The 12069-nt window shown below is 57.4% G+C and overlaps 1 protein-coding gene across 30 annotated transcripts in view; it reads left to right on the top strand.

Annotated features, from left to right (window-relative positions):
* SCRIB (scribble planar cell polarity protein) overlaps positions 1-12069 on the top strand; it is a 51178-nt gene that overhangs the window by 11772 nt on the left and 27337 nt on the right. For all 30 annotated transcript variants that reach the window (XM_083448937.1, XM_083448930.1, XM_083448934.1 and 27 more), the window contains exons 3-14: positions 568-646; positions 2196-2285; positions 2369-2425; positions 2694-2757; positions 3317-3391; positions 3847-3991; positions 5292-5410; positions 5529-5728; positions 7564-7730; positions 7872-7993; positions 8386-8511; positions 8922-9194. In XM_083448937.1, coding sequence (XP_083305063.1) covers positions 568-646; positions 2196-2285; positions 2369-2425; positions 2694-2757; positions 3317-3391; positions 3847-3991; positions 5292-5410; positions 5529-5728; positions 7564-7730; positions 7872-7993; positions 8386-8511; positions 8922-9194 — 1517 coding nt within the window. The remainder of the gene's footprint in view (positions 1-567; positions 647-2195; positions 2286-2368; positions 2426-2693; positions 2758-3316; positions 3392-3846; positions 3992-5291; positions 5411-5528; positions 5729-7563; positions 7731-7871; positions 7994-8385; positions 8512-8921; positions 9195-12069) is intronic.

Raw genomic sequence — 12069 nt, 5'->3', positions numbered from 1 at the left:
ACAGGACCCGCTTTGCCTGCAGAAGGGCCCCACGGCTGCCCCCGCCGGCAGGAGGTCTTTTGCTGGAGAGCGACCTGCCCGTCGGTCAGGGAGACCTGCAGGGGGGCGGCTGCTGCTTCCTGTGTTGACGGCTGGGGGCTGAGCACAGGGCTGCAGGCCAGGCTCTGCTGCCATGACCCAGAGACAGGGCCCCAGAGGGTAGTGGTCTGGGCTGGCAGCTGTCTGTGGGTGCTTCACGGCGGCCTTTGCTGAGGAAGCTTCCTTCAGCCTGGCCAGGCTCGCCTGTCATTCCAGCAGCAGTGGCTCTTGAGAAGCCCCCCCCCCCTTCCTCCTCCAAGCACCTGGGGGCAGGGAAGTGAGGCTGGCCCGTCTGGATCCTCACAGCACACTCCCTTGGAGTAGCTCATTGAGTTGAGTGGGGATTTGAACCCAGGTCTTCTCAGGGAGGCTCTTCGGAGACCTGTCGGTGGGGAGGGAATGGCTTTGCTGCTCTGAATCCCTTGAGGAGTGGCACCTTTCTGGGTGAAGCCTCATTACTGTGCCCCTTCTGTGCCCCACTTGCTGCAGACATTCCAGAAATTCCTGAAAGCATCAAATTCTGCAAATCCCTGGAGATTGCGGACTTCAGTGGAAACCCCTTGTCTAGGTATGGTGGGAGTGGGAAGGTGGGGGGGGGGCTCCGGTGTCCTTCCTGGTCCAAGGCTCTCTTGGTCTGGCTGGGTCTTGGGGGGATTCAGAGAGTGCTCCTTGAAGGCAGGCAGACAACTGGATCAAAAGGAGGATGGGGGGGGGGCAGTCCTGTCTTTTGCAGAGAGGTCTTCCTGGTTCAACAATCCTCTCCGCTGAAAGGAAAGGCGAAAGGTTGCAGCACTTGGTGGGACCTTTGAGTTTAGAAAAAAGGCAAGTCAGAGGTGACATGATAGAAGTTTATAAAATTACGCTTGGACTTCTGTCACAACCGAAGTCCCTAAAAAACAAAATAATTTATTATTCTATGCCACCACTGTGGCTAAAAAATTCACTGGTCCAAAGGCAGAGAATGAGTACAGTACCCACTGAGGAAGAGTTAAAAGCTTGACTATTTAGAATTGGCAGGTATAATGAGTAGGATAAGAGAAAAGGATGGTGAAGAGTATAAGGAGGATTGAACAATGTTTATTGAATATTTTAAGAGCCGGTATAAACAGGTAAATAACATAGCAGGTCTTGAGTAAATCCAGCAGAATAGAAATTAACAGAGGAAGAAATGAGATGATTAAAAATTTGGAATATGCGATTTAGTAGAAAAGTAAAGAAACCAGGAAAAGGGTGGAATGGAAGTCACTCGGTATTTAGTTGTATGTCGTGGTTGGTATGAAAGTTGTGTGATTGGGGGATGGGGGAAGGGTGGGCTTTTTCTGTGTTAAACACGCAATTACATTTTTTAAAATATGGGGAAAAATATGTAGCGTTAAGCTTGGAATGGAGAAAATTGAGAGATTAAAGTTTTCCTCCCTCTCTTGTAATCCTGGGACTTGTGGGCATCCAGGGAAGCTGAACATTGGGCAGATAAAGGAAAGGAAAGGGGCTTCTTCACAGAGCACAGAGTTAAACTGTGGAACTCCCTCACTCAGGAGGCCACCAGTTTGGATTGGACAAATTCATGGAGGAGGAAAGGGCTCCCAGTGGCTGCTGGGCACAGAAGCTCCGCTCCACCTCCCAGTTGGAGCTCACAATGTGCCTTTATGCCAGCTGCTGGCAAGAGGGCTCTGGGCTGGAATCCTGCTTGTTGGTTTCCCGTTGAGGCATCTGGTTAGCCACTGTGAGAACAGGATGCTGGATTAGATGGGCCCCTTTGGCCTGATCCAGTAGAATTTCGTAGCTGCCCTCGCTGGAGGGTCTCCTGACACGGAATGCGCTGCACGTGGCGGAGGCAGCAGTGGAACTTGGCCCCAAAGGCTGATCTCTATCCTGTGGTCGCTGAGTATGCCAGGGTCCTTCTGGTCCCTTTCCCCTGTCAAGGTGGGGCTCTCTTGCTTCTGGAGCTCCCACCTGCCAGGCTGTGCCAGCCGGTTCCCCAGGACCAGCAGCAGGCAGGTGGAGGCCTCTCCTTGCGTCTTGCTGGAATGGACTGTGGCACAGGAGCAGGTGGGGGGGGGGAGCGCGAGCTGCATGGGGCGCAGTGACCAAGGCCTGTCATTTCTGCTTCTGCCCAGGCTCCCGGAGGGCTTCACCCAGCTGCGCAGCCTGTGCCACCTGGCCTTGAACGATGTCTCCCTGCAAAGCCTGCCCAGTGACATTGGCAAGTGAGTTCTTGGCTGGGGGGGGGGGGAGAGGAGGGGCCGCCTCTTCCCGCCTGTTTTGCCAACCTCCCTCTTTTCTCTTGCAGTTTAGCCAACCTGGTGACCTTGGAGCTGCGCGAGAACCTGCTCAAGTCTCTCCCTGCGTGAGTGTGTGCAAGCTTGGCCCCCAGTTTGTCTTGGGGGGGGGTGTCTGCCTTCTTGCCTGCCTCTGCTGGGCAGTGGGGGTGGGTGACCCCCTTAAGTGGAGGACCAGCACTTCTGGAAGCGGGCAGCCTGAGGATCGCTCGGCACTCCAGCTTTCAGCACCTTCTTGGAGTTTTTTTTGGAGGGGGGCGTCGATTCTTTGCCGCCCCTCCCTCTTGGTGCCCAGGACTCCCAGCCCCCTGACTGAGCACCTTCTCTGCCTTGCAGTTCCCTCTCCTTCCTGGTCAAATTAGAGCAACTGGACCTTGGGGGCAACGACCTGGAGGTGCTGGTGAGTGCTGTGGGGTGTGGGAACTTGGGTCTCCCCTCCTTCCTTCCTGGAGCCTCCCACTGGGGGGCTGAATGCTACCCTCCAGGCTGCTTTTGCCTGGTCCTCTGGGCTCTTCCAGGCCATGCCCCTCCAGGCCACGCTCCATTCCCTTCTCGAGTGCTCTTCCTTGGCTCCTTGCTTGCTTGGCTGGAGAGAGATGGATCTGGCATTGCTGTGGCCTCTGGGATGGGAGGAAGAGTCTCATCTTTGGCTCTGCGGGCTTTTTCCTGCGGCCCCACCCATTAGTGGCACGTGGCCCCCAGAAGGTTGCCCAAGCGGGAACATGGCCCTTGGGATGGGAGTTTCGCCTGCACCTGCACTCGGGACTGTAGAAGCATCCTGCTGTTCCCTCCTCATCTCATTTTGTTTTTGTGAACTGGCTGCCTCCTCCCACCAGACCCTCCCCTCCCTCAACTCAGGGAGGGGCCCCCAAGTTGGAGGGCAGCCTCTATGCCGGGCGCAGCAGGGCGTCCTGAGCAGCCGCCCTCCTGAGTGACCGCTTGCTCTGTCTCATCCGCAGCCGGACACACTGGGCGCGCTGCCGAATCTGCGGGAGCTGTGGCTGGACAGGAACCAGCTGTCATCGCTGCCCCCAGTGAGTGCCCCCACCAAGCCCCCGGCCGGGCCATGTTCTGGGTTGGGGGGGGGTTGTCTTTGCTGTCCTAAAAGGCACTTGGAAAAGCAGGCAAGCAAGCAAGCCAACACTTCCGTTCTGAGGTGAACCCTGAAAATGGAACCAGGACAGCAGGCGGATGGCACCACACACAGAAGAACCTGGCGTTCTGCAAGTGACTCCAGCGCCTTGGCCCCCTGGCCTCAAGGAGGCTTTCCCTGCATGTCTTGCCGTGGCAAGGAAGCCGGAACCACAGAAGCGGGAAAGAGGGTTTTCACGGGGCTTTGCTAGGCAAAGCAAAAGACAGGGAGGCAGCAGACAGGCTGGAGGAGCCTAGCTGGGCCCTTGGGGAGGGGGAGAGGAAGGGCCCCGCGGGGCAGGCATCCATCAGTCCTTGCAGGACTCCGCCCGCCCACCCTGCCGGTCTTCCCTCGCAGGAGCTGGGCAATCTGCGCCGCCTGGTGTGCCTGGATGTTTCTGAGAACAAGCTGGAGCAGCTGCCGGGCGAGGTCAGTGGGCTGGTGGCCCTGACAGACCTGCTGCTCTCGCAGAACCTGCTGGAGTCCGTTCCGGATGGGATTGGTGAGTCGGGTGGTTGTGGGGCCACGGGGGGGGGGGCATTGGGAAGTGGGCACCTCCTGGGGAACATGGGAAGAGTTACCTACTCTTGGGCGGGGGTGCTGTGGGGAGAGGGCACACAAATCTGACTCAGGAAGCAAAAAGCAGCTCAGGCGCAGCAGGTTGCTTTTCTCTTTAAACCGGGCTGGCTACACTTCTCAGTAGTTGAGGTGGCAGGAGGAACATACCGTATTTCCCCATGTATAAGATGATGCTTTTTGCTTAAAAAAATGTGGGCAGAAATTGGGTGTTGTCTTATACATGGATAGTGAATGCAGAGGGGGGATGTGCAAGTAATGGCAGCAGCAAGCAGGAGATTGACAGTGGCAGTTGGGCAGGTGATTGGCGGCTGCAGCAAGTGGGCAGGTGGCTGTTGATGGCGGCGAGCAGGCAGACAATTGGCAGCTGCGGTGAGGTGTGCGATTGGCAGTGGCTGTGGCAAGTGATCGGCAGTGGCGGGCAGGCGGGTGAGCGATTGGTGGAAGTGACCTCCCCCACCCCCCCAAAGAAGTTAAGCAACTTAATTTTGGGTTTTAAAAAAATAGGGGTCGTCTTATACACAGAAAAATACGGTACCTGTCTTTGAGGCCCAGTATTACACGTCTGGCACGGGAGGCCACGTGCCAGGTGGTTATTGGGTGGATCCTGTGGACCTGGGGTTGGCAAGCCCCCCCACTGTGCTGGGCCCTGCCTGGAGGAGGCACCATCCAGTATTGAGACCATCCAATGTTCTCCCTTTGCGCTGCACCCAGTGATGTTGCTCAGCTGATGATTTGGCTCCCACCAATGGAATGACTGGGGAGTGGGGAGAGACAGTGCAGAGGAGACTAAAAGAGAAACGGGGGGGGGGGCTGCTCTTGCAGAAGAGTCACTCAGCAGAGAGACCCCTTTGGCAGACCAGCCTGGGTGATCCTGCGTCCTCCCTCAGTTCTCTGAGACGTCCTCAGGGGGCCTTTTCTCCTCATCTGCTGGAGAGACGCTGCCCTCCCCAGGCACTGCTGGGCCTCCCCTGGTTTCTAACTCGTGCAAAAGGTGTCGGGTTCTCTCTTTGGCAAGCAGCACACCGCGTCACTTTTGCTAAAGCTGTTAGAAGTGATTAGCTGTTAGCAAAAGTTGGAATAGCCAGTTGGTATGCAGAATTGTTTGGGATGTGCCAGTGGGAAGCTGGATTTGCATCTGTGCCTGGACCTCCCCATGCTCCTTGTCTGGGTGTGTGTGTGTGTGTGTGTGTGTGTGGCCCATGGCGCTCTTGCCCTTTGCCCAGGCCAGCTGAAGCAGCTCTCCATCCTGAAAGTGGACCAGAACCGGCTGGGGGAGGTGACGGAGGCCATTGGGGACTGTGAAAACCTGTCAGAGCTCATCCTGACAGAGAACATGCTGACGGTGAGTGGCTTTTCTCCCTGGGGTCTTGGCCGGGGGTGGCCCCAGGGGTTCCTTGGGTGTTCCTTGGGTGCCCTGTGAGCTGGGATTCCCCTTTCTGACTCCGGAGGCTTTTTCTCAGATGCTGCCCAAGGCGCTGGGGAAGCTCACCAAGCTGACCAACCTGAATGTGGACCGGAACCGGCTGATGGCGCTTCCCCCCGAGATTGGGGGCTGCAGCAGCCTCAACGTGCTCTCCCTGCGGGACAACTGCCTGGAGTTCCTGCCTCCTGAGCTGGCCGGCACCGTGGAGCTGCACGTGCTGGACGTGGCTGGCAACAGGTGAGCGAGTGCGCGGGGTGTGCTGGGCCTCTGGGCTCTCAGCTGCGCATCGGTGCCTTGGGCTGGGACAGAGAGGAAGCTCTGCCGCTCTGTGGCCAGGCCTGGGGGGGGGGAGCAGGCCCTTGAGGCCTCGGCTGCATCACCATCACCCTCAGCATCATCCCTGACGGGCCGTGCTGGGGGCAGGAGACCCACAGCATCTGGGGCCTCCCCTCACCCCCCCCCGAATGTTCCCTACTCCTGCCTGCTATAGGGGGGAAGAGATTTTAAGAGTCCAGAACTTCCATTCCTTCAGCCTGTTCCCTTGTGAATAACCTTGCATGCCCTCGCCTCTCCCTCTGTCCCACCTACCAGTGGGCTCAGGGGGCTGGGGCAAGAGGGGCAGCAGCACTTGTGCTGCACAAATGCTGGTCCCAGAGCCCCACTGAATTCCACCCACAATTTCCACCCCATCTCTCACCTACAATACAAAGACCGGTCATAAAGTATTATCAGAACTCAAAGGCCAGGGCAAATGGAAAACTTTGCCAGGTGCCAGAAAGGCGATAAGCAGGCATGCCTCACTGGCAAAACAGCTGCACAAGTCGGGTCCCACAGCCTCAGAGTTCCTCCTCCCCTCTTGGCAGGGGGGGCACCCTGAAGGTGTGCAGACAGATGTCTCTTTTGGGCCTCTGCTCTGGGGGTTGCTTCACCTGTGGGCTCCTTGGCCAGATGCTAGCTGGACTCTGCAGTTGCAAAGGAGGAGGTGTGAGCAGAGTCAATGGCCATGCAGAAGATCCTCTCTTCCTCTCCCGTGTGTGTGGGGGGGGGGGTGGAGGGCTGTTTTTCTCTTGTCCTGATTCTGCTTTTGCTGGTCTTGGCAAGTACTGAGCAGTCTCCCAGAAGTCCCATTTTGCCTTTCAAGAACTCACCAGCCATTGCTCAAGAGCTCAAATGTGAAATTGCTGGTTTGCTAATGGTAAAAAGGAACTTGACCCTCAGATCAGCCTCCACACATGAGGCCTGGAAAGTAGCCGGTGTAGCAACACCTCTTGGGGGGGGGGTTAAGGACAAAAGAGGGGCTCTGGGGTATTACAGATTGGTTAGCCTAACATATCTGCCAGGAATACTGGTGGAAATGTACTGGATATAATCCTTCAATGTATAGAAAATCAGTTCTTCTGGAAGCAGAGTCAGGAAGTCTCCTCTCACTAACCTCCCTTGAGAGTCTCAAGAAACGCATGGATAGTCAACAGTCGAGCCTTGTGTCTTGAATCGTATTTTACTATGGCTGCTTTACTTTAAAGTGGTTGTTCTATTTGTGGTGGTAGCGTTAGAATTTTATTTTATTTTACTCATTTCTTGAATTATATACCGCCTTAAAACCAAAGGTCTCAGAGCTTGTTCACAGAATAAAATCGCAATATAAAACCACAAAATACATAATCAAAACAACAACAACAAACCAATACCCCCCCCACGAAACCCTCACATTTTAAAAGGGCATAGGATGTCAATCCAATCAACCAAAGGCCTGGTTAAAATGTAATGTTTTTGCCTGGCGCCTAAAGGTGTAGAATGAAGGTGCCAGGCGAAATGAAATTGCATGTTGCTGGAAACCTGTTGTCTTGAAAGGTGGCTTAGAAAAGCTTGCAAGAGATGGCTCCTCTTGTGGTCCTCTCCCTTTTGCAGACTCTTCTCTGGATCTTGCACGGTGGGCTCAGTGCAGGGTCCCTTGGAAGGAAGCAGGCGCAGAGGGAGAGAGGGAGCTGGGCCAGGTTCCCGTGAGCCCTTTGGAGGGCTGGGCCTTCTTGGTAGGGGACCTCATCCTTCTTCCCTTCCTCCTCCTGGCTCAGGCTGCAGCACCTGCCCTTTGCCCTGACCAATCTCAACCTGAAGGCGCTCTGGCTGGCAGAGAACCAGTCCCAGCCGATGCTCAAGTTCCAGGCGGAGGATGACGAGAAGACCGGGGAGAAAGTGCTCACCTGCTACCTCCTCCCTCAGCAGCCGTCGCCCAGCCTGGGTAAATGCTGCTCCCTGCCCCACCCCCCGGCCAGGCTTGCTCGGGGGGGGGGGGGGCTTCTTGCCTGGGCTGGGTGGAGACCCTCCTGGCTGGGGCCGTCCCGCCTGCAACAGGGTCCCTGACTCTGCTCTCATCCCGCAGAGAACCTGCAGAACAGCCTGGACGACAGCTGGATGGACACCAACCTCAACCGCGTCAGCGTGATCCAGTTTGTGGACGAGCCCAAGTTGGATGAGGATGAGGAGCCAGGGGCCGAGAGGAGGGTAAGTGGGCGGAGATGGGGGCCGTTTCCCTGCTGAAGGACTGTCCTCCCCAAGCCTGGATTGGGCTGTCAGATGTGGCTGTGGGGTTGGGAGCTGGGGGTGCCCATCACCTGCCCTGTCCTCCTGGAGCCCAGAGTGGGAGTGGGGGGCTCTGCAGGGCTGCTCTTGGCCTGTCAGGCTGGCTGGGCTTGTGCTCCTGCCTTGTGTGGGTCCTCCTGGGAGCTGGGAAATGGGGGAGGAGGGCAAGTGAGCCCTGACACCTCTGTCCTGTGTTTGCCCTGTCGCTGCTGCTGCTGCTGCTGCTGCAGCTGAGCCTGGCCTCTGCAGTTGCTTGGGGGCCTGTAGGTGGTGGGGGAGTTTTGCCCCACCTCTAACCCCGCTCCTGCTCACAGGGCCTGCAGCGAAGGGCAACTCCCCACCCAAGTGAGCTGAAGTCCATGAAGAAGGTGATGGAAGGGCGCCGCAGCGAGGCATCTGCTGCCAAACTGGACACCCAGCGGGATTCTTCCAGTTCAGAGGTGAGGGGGCGTGGGGTGGGCTCTGGGCAGTGTCCATCATATAAAATGTTGCAGGAGGGGGAGAGGGAGGCACAGAGCGGGACCGGGCAGTGGGCCTGGACAAGGCTTCCTCGGAGGGAGGTTTAATAATAATAATAATAATAAATTGTTATTTATACCCCGCCCTCCCCAGCCAAGACCGGGCTCAGGTTTGCAGTGGTGGAGCTGGTGACATGAGCCCCTTCTGCAGACTTGCTGCAGGCCCATCTAGGGCTGGAGGGCTCTGAATGGGGCAAGGGGGGTGGCCTGACCTGGCCCAGCTGTGGCCTTTGGGGCGGCAGGCCCATCCTGCACAGGGGCTCAGGCGCTGGGTGCCAGGCAGTGCAGCTGTCTTGTGCCCTCGCTGACTCGTTCCGCATCCTGCCCCTCAGGAGAAGAGGCTGAGTGCCACCTCCAACCGCAGTGAAGACTCACGGGTCTCCAGCAGCACCATCTCTGCCAGCTGCCAGGAGGCGGCGGTGGCAGCAGCAGCAGCCAAGCACCTGCGGGAGACCTCAAGGCCAGAAGAGGCAGTGAGGGCCCCTGAGCGGCAGGAGGAGCAGGAGCAGGAAGGCTGGCGGCGGCGCCAACAGCAGGAGGCCGGGGTGGCTGTGGAGGAAGCCCCAGCAGGCCCTGAGGAGGAGGAGGAGCTGGAGTACAATGAGGTACAGTGAGCCTCTGGGAGCTTCTTCTGTGGCAACGTCTTGGGCCAAAGTCGGACCCTGCCTTGTTCTGGGAAGCAGCAGCAGCAGGGAGTGGGGAGCTGAGCCCGGCTGAGGAAGGGAAGAAGAGAGAGCCTGCTGGGCTGTGAGAGGATGGAGGGGGGGCTGCCCAAGGATGCCATGGTGTTGGTGGCCATGTTAGGAAGTGGGGGCAGGGCTGTTCCCTAGGTCCCTGCAGCCCCATTTGTCCCACAGGGCAGCCTTTGGCCAAGGGGCTGGGGGAGGGCGATCTGCCCGCCTCCTGCCTGGTGAAGGGCACATCCAGGACCCCTCCTGGGGAACAGGAAGGCTGTTGGCACCATGAAGGGACTCCGCTTCTTAGGGGCTGGGGAGGCCAGGCCAATGGATGGGGTTCTGTTCTACACAGAAGATGGCAGGGTGGCAGGAGGTGGCATCATCACTCGTTGGGCATGTTGCTGCCACGTTGAGGAATTTTTCTTTCACTTGGCTGTGTATGGAGGACCCTCATTAAATGTTTTTGCTGTGTGAATTCAGTGGCAAGGCATCTTTCTTGCTTGTGAGTGTTTTGCACTGCAAGGGGCTGGATTGGATGAGCCTTGGGGTTCCTCCCAACCCTTCAGTTCTATGAACCCTGTTTTGCCGTGTCCAAATAGCCAGAGCAAGAGGCGGAGGGGGCGGGGGGAGTCAAGGGAGCCACGGAAAGCCTTGCACTCTGGATTTATTTCACATGTTGGCCCAGGGGCCGCGGAGGAGTGTCTTGCTGCCTTTGTGAATACTTATGTGCAAGAAAAACTCCTCAGTTTAATTTAAACCAGTTTTAATGTAGGGCACCCCCATTCCTCTCAAGGACCCACAGTGGCAAACAAGTGATTAGGCAATAAAAACATATTTAAGACATAAATAATAATAATCCAAGCCAGATGCATTGGATGTGGTGGAGTGAGACCAGAGGGCAACCCTTGCTGCCTGGTGCTTGGGGCTGCCCCTGTGCCCCTGGAGACGCCCCACCTGCCGTTAGCCCTGGGCTGCTTGAAACAGGCTTGGCCGCAGCCCAGGCCAGCTCCCTGGGAGGGGGCTTTGAGTGCTGCCTTGGAGCAGAGGATCCCAAGAGGATCGAGGGGGGGGGAGCTTGGGGGCTTCATTTAAGGGTGTTGCACCTGCAGTTTCAAAAGAAACTTAACTGAGGAAAATCTGTTGGCACAAGGCAGAGCAGGTGATGGAGTACATCTGGTGGTGCTGATGGGGAGACCCCCAGAGAGGTTGTGCAGGGGCTGGTCAGCACCAGAAAGCAGGTTGGGAAAGTGAAAGGAGAGCCCCACTGGGCCAGGCTGAAGACCCTCCTCAAAGGACAGAACTTCACCTGCCCAGTGGCTTCCCCCAGACACTCCTTGAATCCAGGCTGTGGAGGTTCCATGTGGCCCCTGTGGGATCTGCGTCCTTCAGAGGCCTTTCCGGTGTCCTGCAGCAGCAGGGTCTTGCGTCACTGGGAGGCTGTGCAGGGTGCACTGCTGAACAATGGAGCTTGACATTGCAGGAGGGTCGTGCTAGTAAGACCGTAGTAAGAACCTGCTGGACCAGGCCAGGGGCCCATCTCGTCCTGCTCTCACAGTGGCCAACCAGCTGCCCATTATGGGAAGCCAGTGGACCAGAGTCGAGCGCAAGAGCAGTTCTCGCCTCCTGTGGTTCCCAGCCAGAGGCATTCAGGCCCATTGCTGCCTCTGCCCATGGAGGCAGAGCAGGCCATCCTGGCCAGGAGCCATTGAGAACCCTCTTCTCCCTGAATTGGCTCAGCAAAGCCGCTTTGTTCTGCCTCCGCCGTTGGGGCTGTCTCATTCTGAATGCTGGTACTGGGGGGGGGGGGGCTGAGTAGGGGGCACCTGGCTGGCTGGACTAGAGGGGGGCCCTTTGGCCTGACCCATGGTAGGAAACTAATCTCTGGGATTTGAGATTAAGGCGCTCTCTGTTCCTCAGGTTTGTTTAATGGCAGAAGTGGGGGCCTCCCTCTCCCCCAGGGCACTCAGAGCAGGCTGAGCTCAGTAGAAATGGGGGGTGTGCTGTTTTTAAATCTGCACCTCAGCCCCGCAAGGGGCAGGACGGCTCAATGAGGGCTCCTTGGGTTCCCCTCTCTCTTCAGAAGGGAGAGGCTTGCCTGTTTGGCAGACCCCCAAATTTGTGTGCAGAAGAGCCCAGCAAAGATGGCAGGCCTTGCAATGGCAGAGAGCTGGCAGCCACGTGAGAAGCCCTGCCAGGCCTTCGCCCCAGAGAGCAAGAGGGCTCCCAGCCGCCCCAACACACCCAGGCGGACACAGCTCACCTCAAAAGGGATATTGTAGAGATGGCCAAGGTCAGAAAGGGGCACCCCAAGGATCGGGGGGGTGAAGCAATTCTCCTATGAAAAGGCAAATCAGAGGGGCCATGGTAGACGTTTATGAAAACAGGTCTGGAATGGAGAAATGGAGAGAGGGCAGTTTTCCTCCCTCTCACTACACTGGAACTGGGGGACATGCAGTGAAGCCAGAGTTGGAAGGTTCAGGACGGATAAAAGGAAGAACTTCTTCACGAAGCACATCGTTCAACTATGGAACTCTCTCCCACAGGAGCCAGGGAAAGCACCAGCCTAGAGGGTTTCAAACGAGGCTCCGGCCGGAGGAGGCTCTGGGGGCTGGCAGCCAGGATGGCTCTGCTCAGTCCCCCCAGCCGGAGGCAGCCCTGCTGCTGAAGGCCAGGGGCTGGAGGGGGCAGAGGGGCTGTGGCGCTCAGGTCCAGCTTGCAGCTGTCCCCACGAGGCACCTGGTTGGGGTTCCCCTGTGGGCCAATCCAGTAGTCTTTTCTTACGGAGGGGAGGGAGATAGGTACC

This window comes from Podarcis tiliguerta (genome assembly GCF_965153285.1).
Source record: "Podarcis tiliguerta genome assembly, chromosome: 7".
Lineage (NCBI taxonomy): Eukaryota > Metazoa > Chordata > Lepidosauria > Squamata > Lacertidae > Podarcis > Podarcis tiliguerta.
Note: the sequence above shows the minus strand (reverse complement) of the source record. Positions and strands in the feature narration are given on the sequence as shown.